This window comes from Ambystoma mexicanum, chromosome 12 (genome assembly GCF_040938575.1).
Source record: "Ambystoma mexicanum isolate Mex_15411 chromosome 12, UKY_AmexF1_1, whole genome shotgun sequence".
Classification (NCBI taxonomy): domain Eukaryota; kingdom Metazoa; phylum Chordata; class Amphibia; order Caudata; family Ambystomatidae; genus Ambystoma; species Ambystoma mexicanum.
In genome coordinates, this window is record NC_090936.1 from 196132397 (window position 1) to 196151806 (window position 19410).

Sequence of the window (19410 nt, forward strand, 5' to 3'; positions counted from 1 at the left end):
GCCATTACGGTTCCATGAGTCGCAGGTGGATGAATTTTATATCCCCAAATTCACCTGGAAATTACATTAAAAAAGCTACATAGATTAAATGCATCTGCCTTATGATGGCTGAGAAAAATGCCTAAATGATAATAGTCCTTTAAAATGTATTGTGAATCTTCATGGGAGACATAAGGCCCTCCTCCTGCCTTCCAGCCATTTGTTTTCACTGGGTTAGCGTAGGTTAGCAAATTATTTTCTAACCATTAGTTAGAAAATAATTGGCTCTTTACAGAGCTGAAGTAACAACATTTTTTTGTCTGGTCATGAGCACAAATGAAGACCTCTTTGTTGCAGAAGATTGTGTAGACCTAATAGCCATCAGGACAAGCAGCAATCGGATGTCCCAACTGGTTCCAGAGTTGCTACAAACATCGTTAAGAAACTCACAATTGTTTTGTTGAATCTCTCCATCCCCCGCTTAAGGCCAGGCGGTAGGCAATGTGGAGTTTTCTTTTTACCCCTAGAATCTCCGACATCTTTGCCATCACCTCACTTGTAAAATGTCTTCCTCGGATGACTCAATCCTTTATGGGAGACCGGAATGAAAGAAGATATGGTTGATCATGACGTTCAGGTGTGATCTTGTGCCCTAAGATGTTCACTCAGGTCTTACACCACTGTGCCTTCTGAAAGGACTGTTTTGCTCCGGCCTTCTGCAACTGGGTTAGAACATAGTGGATTTCTGCTATATGTTCCTCCACAGTTGAGCTATTGATCAAAACATCATCCACACAAGCCAGGTTTCCCCTTTCAAGCAAATCGGACATGGCCTTATGTAGGAAGATGTTGAACTCATTGTCGGATTTTATGTATCCAAGGGTGATTTTGGTCCATGTGTACTGCTGCTTCCCCAAAGGTAAAGACAAGCTTATACTGATCTTCCCTACTCACGGTACTGTCCAGTAACCGTTGGTCAGATCAGTGGTGGTGGGCCAGTCCCTGATCGATGTAGGGAAAGGGAAATCTCCACATGTGGGCCTGTTTGTTCAGCTCCCTCAGGTCTGCACATAGTCTCCATTGGCTGTTTGGTTTGAGGATCCCCAGTACCAGGTTGTTAAAGGTACTGTGGAACAGACGAATCATCTCTCAGGATTCAAAAGTCTTAATCATCTCAGTGAGTGACTCCATGGAAGCGAGAGATAACCAGCATTGTTTCACAAATACTGGAGCCATCTTGGGGTCCGTAGGAATGGTGGTTGAATGAACAGATGTACGTCCACAGTCATATGAGTTTGCTGAAAACATATCTTGGAATTCCAGGAAGACTTGTTTTAGCTTTTGTCTTTGCTCCTCTGTCTCGCAGGCATCAGCAAGATTGATCATATCCTCGATCATCTGCTTGAAACCTGGAAAGACCTTGGATTTGGCAATTTCAGCAATATCCTTCAGTTTGGGTGGAGATATCTCTTTTGATGGTGTTGCCCTGGACAGGGGATTCGAGGTAGTGGTCCTTGACTCTAATACTACCTTCTCCCTGCTAATGTCACAGGTCACCTCTTCCACCCCATAGGGGCAGGAAGAGTACACCAGGAAATTCCCCTCCATGCCTAGTAGAATCTTTTCTGTTCTGGAGGAATACAGTCGCTGATGTCGAAAGAGTTGTTTGGGAATGGTCCTATGATTTAATTACCTAAATCAATAGAATAATTTTGGGCATCAACTGCCATTCCAGTAAAGGTGTCTAGACCTAAAGTGACACTTCGAGGGTCACTGTTATCCACCAATATTTGGATGTGTTATGTTCTAGGTCTACTAGAGGTGTCGGATTTAAATATAAACCTTGTTGTTGGAGATGGGAATTTAGATTTATATATGCGTCCTGATGTTTGAGGTTCTGTCCTCGCTGAATTTTGAGGGGAAGAGTAACTTGTCGCATCTGTCCTGGGATGGTAACATTTTCTCGCACTTGAACTTCAACCCTACAAGGCAGCAAATGAGCTGCTGGAATGCTTTTTCTATGTTGTCAGAGCCTATGGGATTACTGCCCAGTAGGGACCAGGCTTTAATATTAATGAGGTCCAAATTGATTGTGAATCGATTGAGAATGTCACTTGCCAGATAAAAGGCGGAAGTGACACCTCTCACAACCCAACAATTACGGTCTATGGTTTTGTTGTCAATGGACATTTTTAGCATACACCTGCTAGGCAGGAGATGTTTGGAATTTGGGGTTTCCAGACTTACTGTGGAGGCACACATACACAAAAGATTCAAGAAATTAAAATAACAAGGATAGGACCGCTATGTCTTTTGCGGATATTGAAGCATTAACAGACAACAAAGCAGAGACCTTGGGATTTTTGGCCAAAGAGGCAAACAAAATTTTAGGTCTGATCACCGATTCCTCCTTTAGCACAAGCTCAAATGCCGGGCAGGATCCAGCCAGAAAGGTTAAACAATTAGAGTACTTAATTAGAAAAGAAATCAACTGTAAATTGCACGCCATCACCCTGGGCATATATTACAAAAACCAAAGGATACCACGTGGGCTGCGAATGCAACTACGACCCACATTGTGCAAAGAGAGCAATGAATTTATAAGAAAAGGGTAAGCGATTCTGAACAAATGCTCACTTGATTTGATACTACTGACTATACAAGAATTGGCGAATAACTTAACTACACTGCATGTGGAAATCGAAGAGATTGAGAAAGAGCTGGTAAAAACTTTAAATCAGGAAGAAATCGAAACAATTCTGGAAGATATAAACAAAAAACTATCAGAATATAAATCGGAATTGGAAGCAAAGAAAGTGAGAACATTCCGTAGGGACACATATGATTATCTAAATGGAGAAGTGTATACGTGGATGGAAAGATGTGGACACAAGTAGGTAAACCCAAACCTAAACCCAGATCTGGTAACACCAGTGAGACATCCAGCTCTGGATCAGAAACCAACCCAGCACAACCAGAAGAAGAGAAAGAACAAGGAGCGGGAACCACAAGTCCTACACAGAGACCAACCACATCTACGGGTGCACTGTCTTCTTTTTGAGGGAAAGGCCAGAAAGAACAAAAAGAACAAGGAGGGGGAAGAGGAAAACCAAGAGAAGGGCCGGAAACCAGACAGAAGCAGAGAAGAGTTTAGTACTTAATTTGTCACCTAGAACACTAACTGAACAACAAATCAAAACTCTGCACAAAGGGCTCAGTTTTGTGCCCACATACAATAGCGCACTATTCGATACACGAGTAGAACTCTTTAAACTCGTGAGGAAGATGAAATTAAAAGTGTTCTTCAATGAATTGGAGATACCAGAAGGAAAAGAAAAGGAAGAGGAAGAATTGAAAGAATTCAGAGGGAAAAGTGGCTTCATTCCACCGATCAACGTACCCTCCATCAGTATTTTTCAAAAGCAGACTATTCGAGATCTTGAAAAATCCATTTCAATTCCAAAGGAGGGATGAATATGAAACCCCATGAAAGGGAGTTGATCAAAAAACTGTACAGTGATGAAGAGTTAACCATAAGAAGCGCAGATAAGGGAGAAGCATTGGTGCTTCTGGATAACAAAGATTATGATGCTGAGTGCATGAGGCAGTTGAATGATCGCAATACATACGCAAGACTCGAAAAAGATCCTACGATTGAGATTAAGCAAAACTTATAAGAACTTCTCACAAAGGCAGAGGAGTTAAGTTGGATCAACCACCACACCAAAAGGTTTTTGACAAACAATTATCCAAAGATTCCACATTTCTACACATTACTGAAGGTTCATAAAGGTCTAACTAATCCACCTGGCAGACCCATCGTCGCAGGCACTAACAGTATTTTACAACCCTTAGGAGTCTACATTGATCACTTTCTGCAACCGCTAATACAAAAAACCAGTACGTATGTCAAAGACACTACACACTTTTTGAAATACTTGAAGGAAGCAACATACACAGAATCTGACATACTGTTCACAATAGATGTTAAAAGTCTGTACACTTCAATCCCACATGACCAAGGAAGAGCAGCAGTTGAATTGTTACTATTACAAGAAGGAGATATCCCGGCTCAGAAAGAATTTGTAATGGCATTGTTGTAATTCATCAGTGAAAACTCGTATTTCAATACAAAGAAATTTTTTTCCTACAGATAGCGGGGACGTCCATGGGTGCCACTATGGCACCGTCCTATGCTAATGATTTTATGCATAAATTTGAGGTGGACCATGTGTTGAAAAATGAAGGATGGAGCAAAAAGATTGGTCTATGGATCCGATACATAGACGACATTTTTGGGATTTGGCATGACACCGACGAAGAACTGAAGACATTTTTGGAATATCTTAACAATATAGACCAACGCATACAGTTCACATCTGAGTTCTCCACGGAAACGATACACTTCCTTGATGTTAAGGTGATCAAGGAACGCACAGGTTACAGAACCAACATATACCAAAAACCCACGGACAGGAATAACATCTTGCATAAATTGAGTTTTCATCAGCCAAGTTTAATAAAAAATCTCCCCTACAGTCAAATGTTGAGTGTCAAAAGGATAGTTAGTGACCCAGAAGATTACAAAGAACCCATCGACAAGATGGGAACCAAATTCCTGAGCCGAGGATATGGTAGATCAGAGATTGTGGAAGCGGAAGGAAGACTTAAGGACAAAAGAAGGGAAGAATTACTGGAACCCAAACAGAAGGAGGATGAAGCACCCTCAATAGTATTTGTATCTAAATACTCAAAACAGAGCAAACGGATTAAAAATATAATCAAAAAGAACTGGAATATATTAGCCCTGGATGAAAGAGTGGAGCCTTTGTTTAAAGAACTTCCGACGTTCGCTTACAAAAGGAGTCAGAATTTGAAAGATAAGTTGGTCAAAACAAGGAACATAACGAAGGGAAAGAGCACAACTAGAACCATAACTTTCCCATGCCTGAGCTGTTCCAACTGTGGATACATTCTGAAAGGGAACATAGTAAGTCATCCACATACTGGTGAAAAGATAAAACTGAGACATTTTGGGACATGCAATTCTGTGAACATAATTACTCATCAAGTGCCCAGGTGGGTTATACTATGTGGGACAATCAACAAGAGCAGCTAAAACGAGATGGAATGAGCAACGCTCATGCATTCGAACCCGCAACAAAACTTCAGCAGTGGCACGTCACTGGGACTCTAAAAAGCAAAATCTATCCCAGATAAGTTTTCAAGTTTTAGAAGTAGTTCATAAAAGAGAACCACATATGAATCTACAACAAAGGTTGGATCAGAGAGAATCATTCTGGATAGACAGGCTTGGGACCCTGACACCGAAAGGAATAACTGAAGAGATCAACTTTACTTGCTTTCTTTGAAGCAATGTAAATAGACAATATGGAGTTAACAACTGCACATGTTTTTGTTAGCAATCTATACATAAATTGCATACAATATGGACTGTTATAGGATGTGATTATTTTGCCTTACAGGGATGATGGAGATTGTAAATACAGTGGTTGAAGTACAAATGAGTAATTTTGTAAAGTAGATTTACCTCAGATACATGCAGTTACTGTTAGGTTATAACTGGACCTCATACAGATGTTTGAAAGAATGGACACGGAGTCCCCACCCATGAAAGATCAAGTGGGTGGGTGTTCTCTGTGACCACTTATCAATGCAGAACATTATCCCTCCGTATACTAATCCTTTGATGCTCATTTGCCTTATTAGGCAGTGTGTGCACTATATTTACCTCAAACATCTTGCAATTACCTTAACATGTTCGGTTTATGTCCCAATATATACATGGGATGCCCTTATACTATGTTTATGCTTTAGAGTGATATATGAACGTCACGTGAGGAGTGACATGCACAGTGTTCATGCACAGTGATTTTGAAATAGACACATAGAAGGGTGCCATGGAGTTCCAGGGTCCCTCCGCCCTGCTCACATGTGTGGGCGAGACACGTGGGTTGGGTCTTGTGGGGGACAGGGGAGTGGCCATGATCTCTGTGGGGTTGCGCAGGCACTGGCTACGGGTAAGGGCGATAAGATTTGTATATGCTGACTTGGATCGTCGGCAACCACAAGTAATGTAAACAATCAATATGCCACTGATAGCCACAGCGGCATGAGTAATCACCATGGAGGCTCTTAGTCCCGCCCCCCCGCTCACAGGGGAGGGTGGGACCGGAGGCACGCCCGTCTCATCCAATCCAGGATGACGGGCAGCGCCGTAAGCTCCATGGTTACAGGGTAACTGAGCGTCGCACGCGCAGCTGCAACCCGGTTCACGAGCACTTCGTAACAGAGCAGTGTTTTAATGGATTAGATATACTCTTTAATGGAGTAGTAGGAAGCTCACTTCCGACAGGGACACTGAACTAATGAGTGTATATCCATGAGGCGTTCACGTCTGTACAAGAAAGCTAAGGTAATGAGATGCATATACGGCTTAGGGAGCACAATCAGTATATAGAAATGCAATTTCTTTCATGCAGCTGGGGTCACTAACGTTTTTTACTGTAACTTTTCTTTTGTATCTAATCACTTGATGAAATTGATCTACGTATGGGTATGTACATTTATAATTTATACTCGTATGTTTATGACATGAATTATGTTGAAATTTAGCCCTTAAGATGGCGCTAGTCACCGAAATGCATTGGCAAAAGCTGTGACTACATGTAGAGGATTTGTGAATATGCCTAATACATTGTGTGACTAAAACATAATTACAAAAGTAAAGATTTGAAAAAGAAATGTCTAAAATCTTATTTTTGAGTTGGTCAATATCAAGGACTATACGCATTCAAAATAATAAACCTATTTTTTGCCAAAATCTGAAGGAATGAGTTTAGCTTCCTTGAAGGAAGCAAATAGCGAGCACCGGATGCTACGGGGTGGTTTCCACTCTGTTTTTCTAGCCATCCCAGACTTACTTCCCATTTGTCAATCAATTTAAATGTGGGAATGTTTGGACCTTTTGCGAGTTTTGTGAATAATTCTTTGCTGATGAAGCTTCTTACATTATTCAGGCATACACTGGAGAGCAATTACGTGACTCGTACCATTCAGGCTTACATAATTGGTACTAATTTTTTATTTCTGAGTCCAGAAGACCTTGTTTACACAGTCAATCAGAGCTGAAAACCTCCTCAAGAGGTCGTTCCCCAGTAAACAAGGTGTGCCCTCTGGAGTCACACCGATCAGAGGATGTTTCAGCCGGTGATGTCCAATTTTTGTGTCCAGATCTGCAGTCCCTTCAATGGAAATGTCATTTCTGTCGAAATTTTAGAGTTGTACAGGAAGTGGTGTGAGTGCAATTTGGGTGGCCCTTCCCCCTGTCCTGAGTTTAGTTTGTCAAAGGCCCTTTTTGACAGGAGGGTGGCTTGGGATCCAGTATCAAACCGGGCTGATAATTCACACGGACCCTGCACCTAAACCGATGCACAAAATTGGCCTTCTTTCTCCTCCAAGGTGCACAGAATGTGTGAGTTATTTGACAGCCCGGTGGTCATTTTCTTAATATTAAACTCTAACACTGAATGATTTCGGGCAGTTTTCTGTGTTGGAGTTCAATATTTTCCTTTTCCACAGCTCCTTGGGTGTCCCCCGTTACCTGGTAACAGTTCCCAGAATCTTCATGGAGAAAGGACCGCCCATCTGTTTCACTTCTGTGTGGCTCACATGTTTGTGGTCTCTCGTTCTGGGTCTGTCTCAATACTTACTCTGTGCCAATCAGGGTCTTTTGTGACCCATTTTTCTTTGGGAGTGATCCCCCCATTTTTGAAAGAGAAGGTCTGTTTACCTAAACCTCCAGGGATTCTTCTCTTTCAAAGGGGATAGGTCAGAGTTCCTCCACAAGGTGGGTTCTTCTTTGGACTCTCCTACTTACCCTTTGCTCTTTGGGTTCTAACATTTAGGTAGAAGAGACTCTTTCAGGTTGAGAGGTTTTCAGGGGTTCTGTTTGGGTGAGAAAGGAAGCTTCCTCAAGGGCTTGGCATCTCCCCATCACATGGGCCCCCTCCTCCAGAACCTGTGGTTTGTTGGACGTTTCTCCCATCATTTCCCTCCTGGGGCATCTGAACTGAGTGTTGGCAAATTCTGGGAAGCAAGGTTCAGTTGAGAGTTGGACTGAGCCCTCATCATTCACCCCAGATTATTGTCCAGTTGCTGGATCTGTTGCTCCAGTTGCGAGACCTTGTCTGGTGGTATGGAGGTCTCAGGTCATACCTCTGCTGCTCCTGAAAGGGGTAACTGTCCCTTCTCCCAGAGTAGCTCGGGTACTGGAAGTCCTGCTCATAATTTTACATCCTGAATCTCCCTACTCCCGGGTTCAGGGATCTATTATCCTGAAACCGGAGAAAGAGATAGAGAGAGAGGAGGATTGTTTTGGAACTGGTTTGGGGGATATCTGGGGGAAAAGTGGGGAAGTGGAGTGATGCTCCTCTCCTGAGGGAGGTTTGGAGGGAAGTTTCCTGGGGCAGTACTTACCTGATTAGTTCCCCCTTCGGCCAGGGGAGTGTATAAATACCCCAGGATTGGTATAATATCCCTGTACCTAGAATTTATATAGGTGGCAGGGTCAGAGGGATCATTGTTCTGGGCCCCCACCTGAATACCATTCGATTGGGCCAGGTTGGGGTGTCTCTTCTGCTTTCCATTTTGCATGTTAGCAGAATGGTTACTTTTAGTCCCCGTGTCTCCAGATCCAATGGAGGGGTCGTTTTTACCTATGCCACCTTGGCGGCAGCAGAGGTGTTAGATAGTTTGGGGTTTTTGTCAGTACTTTCACACTCAGCACACTTCTGGATCTCATAACTCCTGGTGGCCTGTTCAATCACCCAATCCAGGGTCTTATGCTCATGAAAGTCATGCAACAACTGAGTCATTATGTATTTGGGGAGAGCATGGAAATATGTAGTTATGAACTCCCTACTATTGGTGTTCACCCGCTGGGAAGTCTGAGCAAATGTGCGCTTTAGCTCCTGCACAAACTCCCTAGTTGCCTGATCCTCCGCACACAGAAAGTTATATGCAGCCTTACGTTTCTCTTGTGGGTTCCTATGGGTGAACATTTTTTCAATATGGCCACCTTATAAGGGGACCATTTATGATGATCCTGGTCCTCCAGTCCTGAAAAGAAACTGGAGTACTCAGGTCAGAACATCCATTTAGCAAATGCTATACAATTCACATCATTCTTGATCTGGAATGATGCCATCATCTGCTCATAAATTTCCAGGTGCTCCTAAATCGAATACTTGGCATTCTTGTGGTATGGGGTCAGGAAGCTCTTTATGGCCTTGATTTGTCTTATTGGGTCTTTGACAAAACCCTTTCTTTGTTTCCCTGTATTTTTCTTCTTCTGCACCAGAGTACATTCAGCTTCTGACTCAGAACTGCTACCAGTACTACCTTTGTGGCCGTATAGTGCTCCCTATCGCTATGAGACTGGGAATATCTCCCAGGACCACGTGGTCTGGACTCCTCTCACCTGGACCAAAGTGAACTCTCAGGGTCACTCTCCCTGGCGTTCCTTTCAGGCCCAGGATAGAACTCAGTTTCCCTCGTCCCTCCTACCAGGGAGTATGGTGGAATTCCCCCTTCCCATGAATACACAGAGGTTTTTAGAATGCCCTTCCTAGACTGAAATCTGGCTTTTCTCCTTCAGTGAAGTGGGCAAGGTGGTCTCTTTGTAATCGCATCTTCAGCCAATCTAACTCCTTGACTTTCTCCTCATAGGAGTGTTCATGATCTGAAGTACATACCATATTATTACTTACTTCCCAGGACACACTTGTATGGCCACTTTCCCTTCTGTGTGGTAGAGATGAATACTCATCAATATCAAACAGGGACTGGCCTTCTTGATCTGTTGGACTAGGACTGGGTAAGTCTAACTGCCTCATGTTGCCCTGTACTGGATAGGTGGCATGCATGAGGTCAGTTCCCATTTGTGCACAATCGATTGTAAATGACTGGCATGAGGCCCTTGTTGGGAAGGGTGCCTCACCTTGATCAGTGGGCCTTGTCCTATCCTGATTGGTCAGGGTGCCTCAGGTCCTGTTTATAATTTTCGTTTTCCTTGGTGAGGCTCTCACACCTGTGTCTCGCTTTATTTTTTTGCTGTTGATAGTCAGATAGCTGGCTTTTTAATTCTGACACTAAGTCCTGATAAATCTCATGCATCCTGCTCCGAGTTACCAACCGATCCTTTGTTTGCTGCACCTCATGTTTACGTGATTCATTCTCCCTCTGTGAGCCTTTTATGCTGTGTGCATATTCAAGGTGCTTTTCCTTCAGGAAAATAATCTTTCTCTTGTTCATCCCTACATTTTGCTGCCTCTGATAGTTCAGCTTCTATTTGCCTCATTCGCTCTACTAACTAATTCCTTTCTTCTCTAAATCTGGTCAATTCCTGAGAACCGGACTATTCCTTTTCTGCCTCCATTTCCAACTGATTTATCCTCTGTAATAGGATGCTGTTATCCTGATTCACAGGGTCTTTTTCCTGAGACAGCTGCATCCTCTGTTGTTTCAGAGTACTTACCTGCTGATGTATCTGATCAAAGTAATTTTTGGAATCAGCCCCTTTGATAATTAATTGACTATTTTCAGTTTTCAATTGTTTTATTTCTGATTGACATGCGATTATGTCGTCCAAAACGACTCTATTATGAGCAGCCTGGTCATTTAGCTTGGGTTGCAGTGTGCTCAGATTTTCTACACACTCTTTACATGCATTTTTCAGTGCATAAAACTGTGTTTCGCACTCTACACTCTCTTTCTGCAGTGTTTTCAGCTCATCTTTGAGTTGTTGAACACAATCCTGGGCCTGTGACAGATCTCCAAACTGATTCATCCTACTAGTCTCACTATTTTGCCAACACTCTTCCACTAAAAGCAGATGAAAATATAACTCAGCAGTTAACTAAGCCATGTGTATCTGTTCCTCACAAGCAGTTGTGATCATATAAAATGTGTTAAGTGCTTTGTGCAATATTCCGGCTTCAAGCCAAATATCATTGCTTACTGAGGTAACCTCCAGCACAATGCTGGTTTGCCAGCTTCCTGCAACATCCTCAACACATTCTCCTTTAAGAATGAATGTAGCTAGGAGATGCTCCCATGCTTCACCAATTTGTACAGTAGTCATTTTCACAGTTGCCTTTTTGCACCTCTGCAAACCTTTCTATGTGCAGGGGCAAAATCGTGCTATTCCTGCTTGATTTCCTTACTCAAATTCTTACCCAATCTTAATTTTTCCTTTACACCTCCCTGGAACTCAGGGGTCAGGACCTTGCGGCACTCTTACAAAACATAGATGACTTTCCCTCCACCTTAATACAATTGCATCAAAATGAATAGACTTTTACAATGTACTTGTCATGGTTCAGGAATAGGAAACTAAAACCCGGCCCGAGCCCCCAATGTTTAACAGTTTATTAAGAAGCCACCCTTAACATGGGGAGTTCCTTCACTTCCCACTTAAGTGGTTATGCAACAAACTGTTTAACAGATTCTTTACAGCCCTATCTCAGACACATATCATGTCCCTTGTATCCCTCTCGCCTGAGCTAACAATGAGCCAAGAACCAGGCCGGGGTACGGGAAATATATTGATATTTATTTAAATTAAAAGTAACAGAAATTAGCATGAAAATGTCAAACACCACTTTATCAGTGGCACAACACAATTAACTTCTTCCAGCAAAAATAAATCACAAAAGTGAGTTGAAAAGAACACAAACACGGTTCTTCACTTTCTGCACATTTTACTTTATGAAATAATTACACTGATAAATAACAACAGCATTTATGATATGATATGATATGGCATTTGTAACGCACCTATACACAAGTGTTTAAAGGCGTGACAAGGCAGGGGGGACAAGGGGAGACAGACAACGATCCTACTAGGCCAGGTGTCATTCAGATCGCGCAAGTGCAAGGGTAGGGGGACTGGGAAAAGTGCAAGGGGAAGGCGAGAGGGGAAAGTGCAGTACATGGTTAGTAGAATACAAGATAAATAATAGGGCCAGGTGGTGGCAAGTGCAAGGAAAGTGCAGTACATGGTTAGTAGAATACAAGATAAATGATAGGGCCAGCTGGTGGAAAGTGCAAGGTAAGTGCCGGGAGAAGGGGCTGTAGGATACAGAGACAGTCCCGTAGTGCAGGTAGGCAGTGCAGGGAAGAGTTGCTGGGCCAAGGACTGAGATCGGTGAGTGGCCCAGTTGCAGATTCAGTGCAGGTTCAGTGATTTTAGCAGGGGAGAGAGGGAGAGAAAGCGGAGGCAAAGAGGAAGGTTTTGAGGTGCTTCCAGAATCGGAGATTGTTCTCCTCAAGTTTCAGGGCAGCAGGAAGGCTGTTCCAGAGGGAGGCCCCTGCTGCGGAGAGATATCTACCCTCATTTCTTGGAGAAGCGGCTGACCCTGAGGTAGTTGGAGGTGGATGAGCGAAGAGCTCGAGAAGGAAGATATTTAGGAATAGAGAGTTGAAGGTATTTTGGCCCAAGGCCCCAGAAGGCCTTGTGGACAATGCAGAGGGTTTTGAAATTAATCCTCGCAGCCACTGGGAGCCAGTATAGTGATTTCAGTGCTGGAGAGATACGGTCCCTGGGCTTGAGGACAAGGAGAAGTCTCGCAGTCCTGTCCTGGATGAGTTGCAAAAAGCGGAGAGTAGAGGCAGGAAGATTTAGATAGAGGCTGTTACAGTAGTCCAGCTTCGAGAGAACCAGGCCTCTGGAGAAAGTGAGCTTCTGGGGGAAGGAGAGGAAAGGAAGGATACCTCTCAGGAGGTGTAGCTGGTAGTGTGACTTCTTAGAGACGTCAGATATGTGAGGAGAGAAAGAGAGTGTGGAGTCGAAGATGACCCCGAGGTTTTTTGCCTTGCAGGTAGGAGCAGGAAGAGGGCTAAGGGAGGCTGGCCAGAGAGCTGCAGGGAAGGAGGGAGTGGGTGTGCCGATAAGTAGAATCTCAGTCTTGCTGGCATTAAGGCAGAGGTCGTTGGCGGCACACCATTCCTGGATAGCAGAAAGACAGTCAGAGATGAGGGAAGGGGAAGAGGAGGCCGAGGGTAGCCTGAAAATGAGCTGGTATCTTCCGATAGCACTGAAAGTTGGGACAGAGAGCAGTGATGCGGTGAGCAAGAAGTGCCAGGTACTGGTTGAACAGCCAGAGGGAGAGGTTAGATCCCTGGGGGACACCACAGGTAGAGAAAAAGATGTCAGAGAGGAAGGAACCCAGTTGGACCTGGGAGGGTCGATTAGAGAGGAAGGAGGTCAGCCACGCCAGAGCTTGACCAGTGATACCCAGGTTATCACGGAGACCGTTGAGCAGGATGGTGTGGTTGACAGTGTCAAAGGCAGAAGAGAGGTCGAGCAAAATAAGAACACGAGGGGTGTTAGAGTCAAGGTTTGAGAGCAGGTCCACACGGATGTTCAGGAGAGCAATTTCCGTGCTTCTCGCAGCTCTGAAGCCAGACTGATGGTCATGAAGACTACCAACAGATTCAGCATGGAGATTAAGCTGGGAGATGGCCAGTTTCTCCAGGAGCTTGCCCAGGAAGGGAGTAATAGAGATTGGGCGATAGTTAGCTGGGCAGGAGGGGTCGGAAGAGGGTTTCTTAAGAAGGGGGTGCACAAGGGAGTGCTTGAGGGGGGATGGGAAGACTCCAGAGGCGAAGGAGTGATTGCAGAAGTCAGCCAGTGCTGTAATGTAATGTGCGATTTTGATTGTCCTGCGAGCTTAAAAGCCTAGCAGTAGGATTTCAGGATTGGTAATGATGATTTCACCCACACTTTTGGTTTAAAATAAACACAGGATGATTTATCGGTTTGTTTTTCAGAACCCCCCCACTCCTTTGGTCTATGTTGGGAAGTCAGACAGAACCTTTTGAATGCTTTGGGGAATTTTGGATTTCAGACCCCCCTCCACCAAAAGGCCTCTGTTGGGGAAGCTGGATAAAAAGTTGGAATGATTTAAGTAGAAAAAACACTAGGGAAAGTGATTCAAAAATCCAAAGAGCCTCATTTGCACTCCTGCCGTAAGTAACAACTGTTTGTAACACAAATGAATGGTTGTGGGAACAGCTCTTTCACATCAACATAGCATTCTCGTAAGTGCAGGCGAACCAAGTCAACATTCAAACAGTCCCTGAAAGAAGAATACCCTTTCCCTGTCGGGGGTGCTCTACCTAGATGGCCGGTGGTGCGCCACCTATCTAATAAGGTCTAATAGGGATAGCGGGAGAAGATCTGTCCCTCATCGCCATTTTTCACATTCATTAGATCGTGCTTTCAACTGGGTTGAAAGCACGATCTAATGAATGTGAAAAATGGCTACATTGATGTGAAATAGCTGCTTCGACAACCGTTCTTTTGGACTGATTTAAGAACACAGACATCCCTCTTCCTTAAAGAACTTGGGTACAGCAGGACAAAAAGGATTACCCAATTAAATTATAGGCTATATTTTTCAGCACACACTGTGAAGTGAGCTTTGTTAATTTCAAATTTTAACAAAATTCACCCTGTAATGTTCTGCCAAATGGGGAATTAATTTAATTAATATTTTGGTTTAATAGGCTAAGGATCTACACCGTTTTGCGCCCCCCCACCCACTATAAAGGGAAAGGATTCAAGGCAACCCGACTCCCCCACCTTTTGGTTTACCAGGGTTCAGTTCTACTTACATAGCATGCCTGGGTTTAAGGTTCAGGAAAGCCAGCTGCATCTCAGGACACTCTGGAAGATAGGGCAGGGGTCTGGTATATCCACTCTCAAAGATGGCCTCCCGCTCTGCATCATAGGACCCAGTCAGCCTTGAGGTCATCATAGAAACATACAGTTCCACCCAGATGCACTCTCAGAAATCATCTCTGGTGTTTCCTTCCAGTTGTCAATGGTAAGTCTCATCAGCCCTCTCTGTCCCTCTCTCCTTCTCCTTTTTCTCTGTCCTAATGTAGTCCCCCTTATAAAGCAGCAATAACAACACCAATTTTACAATCTTGGGGCAGTCCCCTGCATTAATTCCTGCCACTAGGATTGGACAGTTACCCTTCTCTCTCCTCCCAAACCCAGCCTCCAAGTCAGGATTGGTTTAGGGGTCTGAAGCAACATATCATTTTCATTTGTAATCGCCCTTTGTTCTCCTTTCAACTTTTTGGCAAAAACGGGTTATGTATCATAACTTCATAATTTTACCAGCAACTGCCATACTAAACATATTTTCTGATTCAGCTAATCATGGAGAATTAGATAAGCCGACCACCAAATCTGCACCATATAGCACCTTTTTGCCTTTTCCATAAAAAACACAAGAGTTACAAATATGTAAGTTATTAAGCATATCCCTAATTTCATTTTCTACCCGCTCACCAACTCTCACATTTGAAGAAACACAACTTAGCTATCCATTACAGTTCCATGAGTCACAGGTGGATTAATTTTATATCCCCAACATCGCTGGGAAATTACATAAAAAATGGTACATGGATACAATCCATCAGCCTTATTATGGCTAAGAAAAAGGCCTAGATGATAATAGTCCTTTTAAATTGGGAATCTTCACGCGAGACAAATGGCCATCCTCCTGCCTGCTGCCCATTTATTTTTACTGGGTTAGCCTATGCCCAGAGTTTTTTTTATCAGTCTCCTTTGTGTTGGAAGCTTGCGCTTTGAAGTGGGTACCCCCATGTTCACACATATTAGTCATGCTCCAGCCAAGAGTAACTTTTTTATTGTAGTCAATGCTTTCAGAGCCAGCAGGTCTGGAGAACACTGAATTTTTACACCTTTTGCAGCACATTTTATCATGATTGGGCATTAGATGGGAGATGTGACATCCAGGCTGGGAGTGGGAGATGTCCTTGTGAAGTTTTGTCCACAGCCAGGAAAAGGGTTTGCCTGGGGTTCACATTTTCCCTGAAGACAAAGTCGCTCTTTCAATGTCACTAGAGTTTTGTAGGTGAAACATAATATACATTGCTTTTTGTCAACCCTCACATCATGGTCTTTTTTCCTGTCATTTTTCTGAGAGCAGTGATACTTTTTTTTTTCTTTTTGAAACTGCTTTTATTTGCACACATCTGTGCAGGCTGTTTTTGTTTTCAATGTTTAAAAATCCTGTTTTCCATGTGACAGGGATTTTTGATTCCTCCTCCTTTTGTAAATTAAAATGCTGCTTATCCATTGGTAATGACAGGTAGGCCCATTTTCACATGGCTCTTTAATTTTACTTGAAAAACAACAACAAACGCCAGGCCGTTTTTTGTTTCAGTGTTTGAAATCCTGCCATTCATGTGAAAGGGACTTCTGTTTGGGGCCTTTAAATGCACCCTAGATAGTGTAGAATGACACTTTGATATTAGCAAAATACAATTTCTTTAAGACACAATGTGAAGCCAGTGTTAAAGTTGCCACAAAATGTAACAACAACAACCTGAAGTTATCCAGTAGCATTGTTTAGTGGTATGGGAAAACATGGAAATCCATTAAAAAAACAACACAAAAACAACTTCCCCTACCTAGAATGCGATTCATGTTATGAAATGTAACTAAACAGTTCATATATAAAGTACAAAACACAATTTGGACCAATTAATGATTTTATGAACAATATTAATATTATTTACAATATTAAACAGGATTAACTACCAATATAACTTCAATTAGTAACATTCAAACAGTACATCAAATGAGCATACATCTTGCATAAATCTCAATCATAACACTAAAGGTAACAAACACACTCTCAATCATACATAAAAGCCTATCAGATCCACCAAATGTACAAGAAATACAACCATCAAAATGTGCAAAAAGCTTTAACAAGTGGCTTTTTGCATGGGGGCATTTCCCACAGAAAGCATTAGTTTCCTAATCAGCCCCACGCAAAGATGAAACGATGCAAGTAATATACCCATTTAATCCACCACTGTTCTGTACATCACTACCCCCCAAGGCTCAAACTCACAGGTGTCCTACACCTCCTTTCGCCTACTCCGTTCCAGGGTCGTCGGAAGGATGGCATCACATATGGGCTGCAATTTACACTTTTCCCATTATGGAACATGCACTGGGACAAGCTCCCACGCCCGCTGAGCCCTGAGGGAGATGGAAACTGTAGGTCACAAAGTAGTTGGTGTTCACCTTGCCTTTCACAGTGAGTGAAGTCTGGAACCCCACCCCCCCAACCCCGTTCCCCCCCAGAGCCCCCCCCACCAGGGAGGATAGGGGTGTCAGGTAAAGCCACCGCTCGATTGTGCATTGCACATCTCTAGCTAACACAGTTAGAAGCTGCACATCGCAATACAGGTACTCTTACGTAATACGCTGCATAGCGTTCACGCCTCCACTCTGCCAAAGCTTTGCCTCAAGTGATTTGCAAAAGGATGCCTTGCGTCTGATTTCCTCATGGGTTCAATTTTTCCTAACTGGAATTCTTTGTACTTTTTTAGCATAAAGCAGATTGTTTAAAAGAATCTGCCAAACTATTGTGTTCTATTTCTTATGAAGCATTGTAGGTGTTTGTACTGTAAAAAAGGCATGTCTATGGAATGTTTGTCTTTCAGTTATCACAATATTCAAAGGCAAAGTGGAGGAAGTCGAGCTGCCCGTGGATAACGTGGACATCATCATCAGCGAGTGGATGGGCTACTGCCTTTTTTACGAGTCAATGCTCAACACGGTCATCTTCGCACGAGACAAATGGCTGGTAGGTGGCTCGCGCGTCAGCACGGCGGTTGGCAGCACCACTGCGGGTTTGTGCATTCGCATGGCCCTGCTTCCCCTCTGCCTCGCAAAGAACGCATTCATAGAACACGAGCTCGTGTGAAACCCTCGACAGGCGCCCCCGGGAATGACAAATTGCACTAGGCGAAGAATGACCGCGAGTGCGTGGATCATAGTGTATATATTGCAAAGCTCTGCCCGTGAGTGGCAGCTGCGGTGATTCAGGCCGCCATCTTCACCTGACATGGCCGCTGCAGGCGCCTGGAACCACTGTGACACGGAAGCAGATGTGACAGACTCGAGGAGCGCAGTAGAAAGCATGCGGGGGGGCGGGGGGAGAGGTTGGGAGGGCTCGCGTGTCTGGTCTTATATATGCTGTTCAAAATATGATGTCTTTGTCAGGTGAATAGATTACGAGACCCATTTCCCCACCATTCGTCAACAGAAACCTGGAGGGCTAATGTTCCCAGACCGCGCGGCTTTGTATGTGGCAGCGATTGAAGACAGACAGTATAAGGACTTCAAAATCCACTGTAAGTATCTGTTCCCTCACAACTGTACCCGCTAGTACGTTTCTCGTGTTTTTTTATTTTGTTGCCATAAATGCTTCTAAACTGTAGCGCCTAATCACGTGCTGATACGAGATCTATTTCTGAAAAGTGTAATGTTAAGCAGGGGAGTTGCTAGGTCTGGAAAAGACCCGGGGCTAAGCTGATGTTGGGACTGGGGGCTAGCCAGTGTTTTGGCTGTAGCTCCTGAGATTCTATCCGGGGCTACAACCAAAAGATCAGGGACTATAGCCCCCTTAGCCCCCCCCCTAGCAACGCCCCTGATGTTAAGATAATCTATTTGAAGCTTTAAATAAATAAAAACGTGTAAGTTGTCTGACACACCTCCAGGCGGATAGCACCTCATGAAACCGATGGTTTCTGGCTTCACGATTGCCTACACTTCACATGTTTTAATCCCGCATGACGATTTGGCCTTTCATGCTTCCAAGGTCAATACATCCAGTACCATTACAATGCGGTAATAATACCGCCCTGTCGCTTAGCAGCTGGAAGGATCTGCTATAACGCACAAAATAAGAACATTCATTTTATTGTTATCAAATGCACGCCATGCTTATGTCAAATGCAAGGAAATTGGTTGTTTTAGGGGATTTCATCTAAGTTAGGTTGTTGAATGGCTAATGGAGTCATGGACAGTGCCAGTTTATAACGTCCAACTTTCAAAAATACTTGCGTTTCCTGCCACTACTCAAGTGACCAAATGGTCCTCAGCCTGCCTCTAGCACCCAGTTATTTCAACCCGCACTTCCTTTCAAGCCGAAAGGCCCATCATCCCCAATTCAAAACACTCAACCCATTTCCAGCACTCTTCCAGACTTGATGGCTCCCCAGTGCTGCCCTAGACGTACACAAAGGGCAACCCATCACTGTGTAAACATCAAGGACCACTTAACTCATACGTGACCCACCATGTCCCACCAAGATTCAGAACGTGATATCCATCTCACTTAAACACCAGAATACCCACACAAAGATATTTATTTCATGAAAAACCTTGATGTAAAAGTTCCTCAAAGGTAAATTGTGCCAAATAAATTGAGGAACAGTACCCTGGTAAATGTTAACCTCTGAGACAAGTGTCCCAGGAAATTTGTTAACACTTTAAAAGAAGAGCCTTAA

The 19410-nt window shown here is 43.6% G+C and overlaps 1 protein-coding gene across 1 annotated transcript in view; it reads left to right on the forward strand.

Annotated features, from left to right (window-relative positions):
- Positions 1 to 19410, forward strand: part of PRMT8 (protein arginine methyltransferase 8) — an 889949-nt gene that overhangs the window by 658617 nt on the left and 211922 nt on the right. Inside the window, exons 5-6 of the mRNA XM_069628294.1 lie at positions 17560 to 17702; positions 18165 to 18252. Of these exons, the coding sequence (XP_069484395.1) occupies positions 17560 to 17702; positions 18165 to 18252 (231 nt within the window). The remainder of the gene's footprint in view (positions 1 to 17559; positions 17703 to 18164; positions 18253 to 19410) is intronic.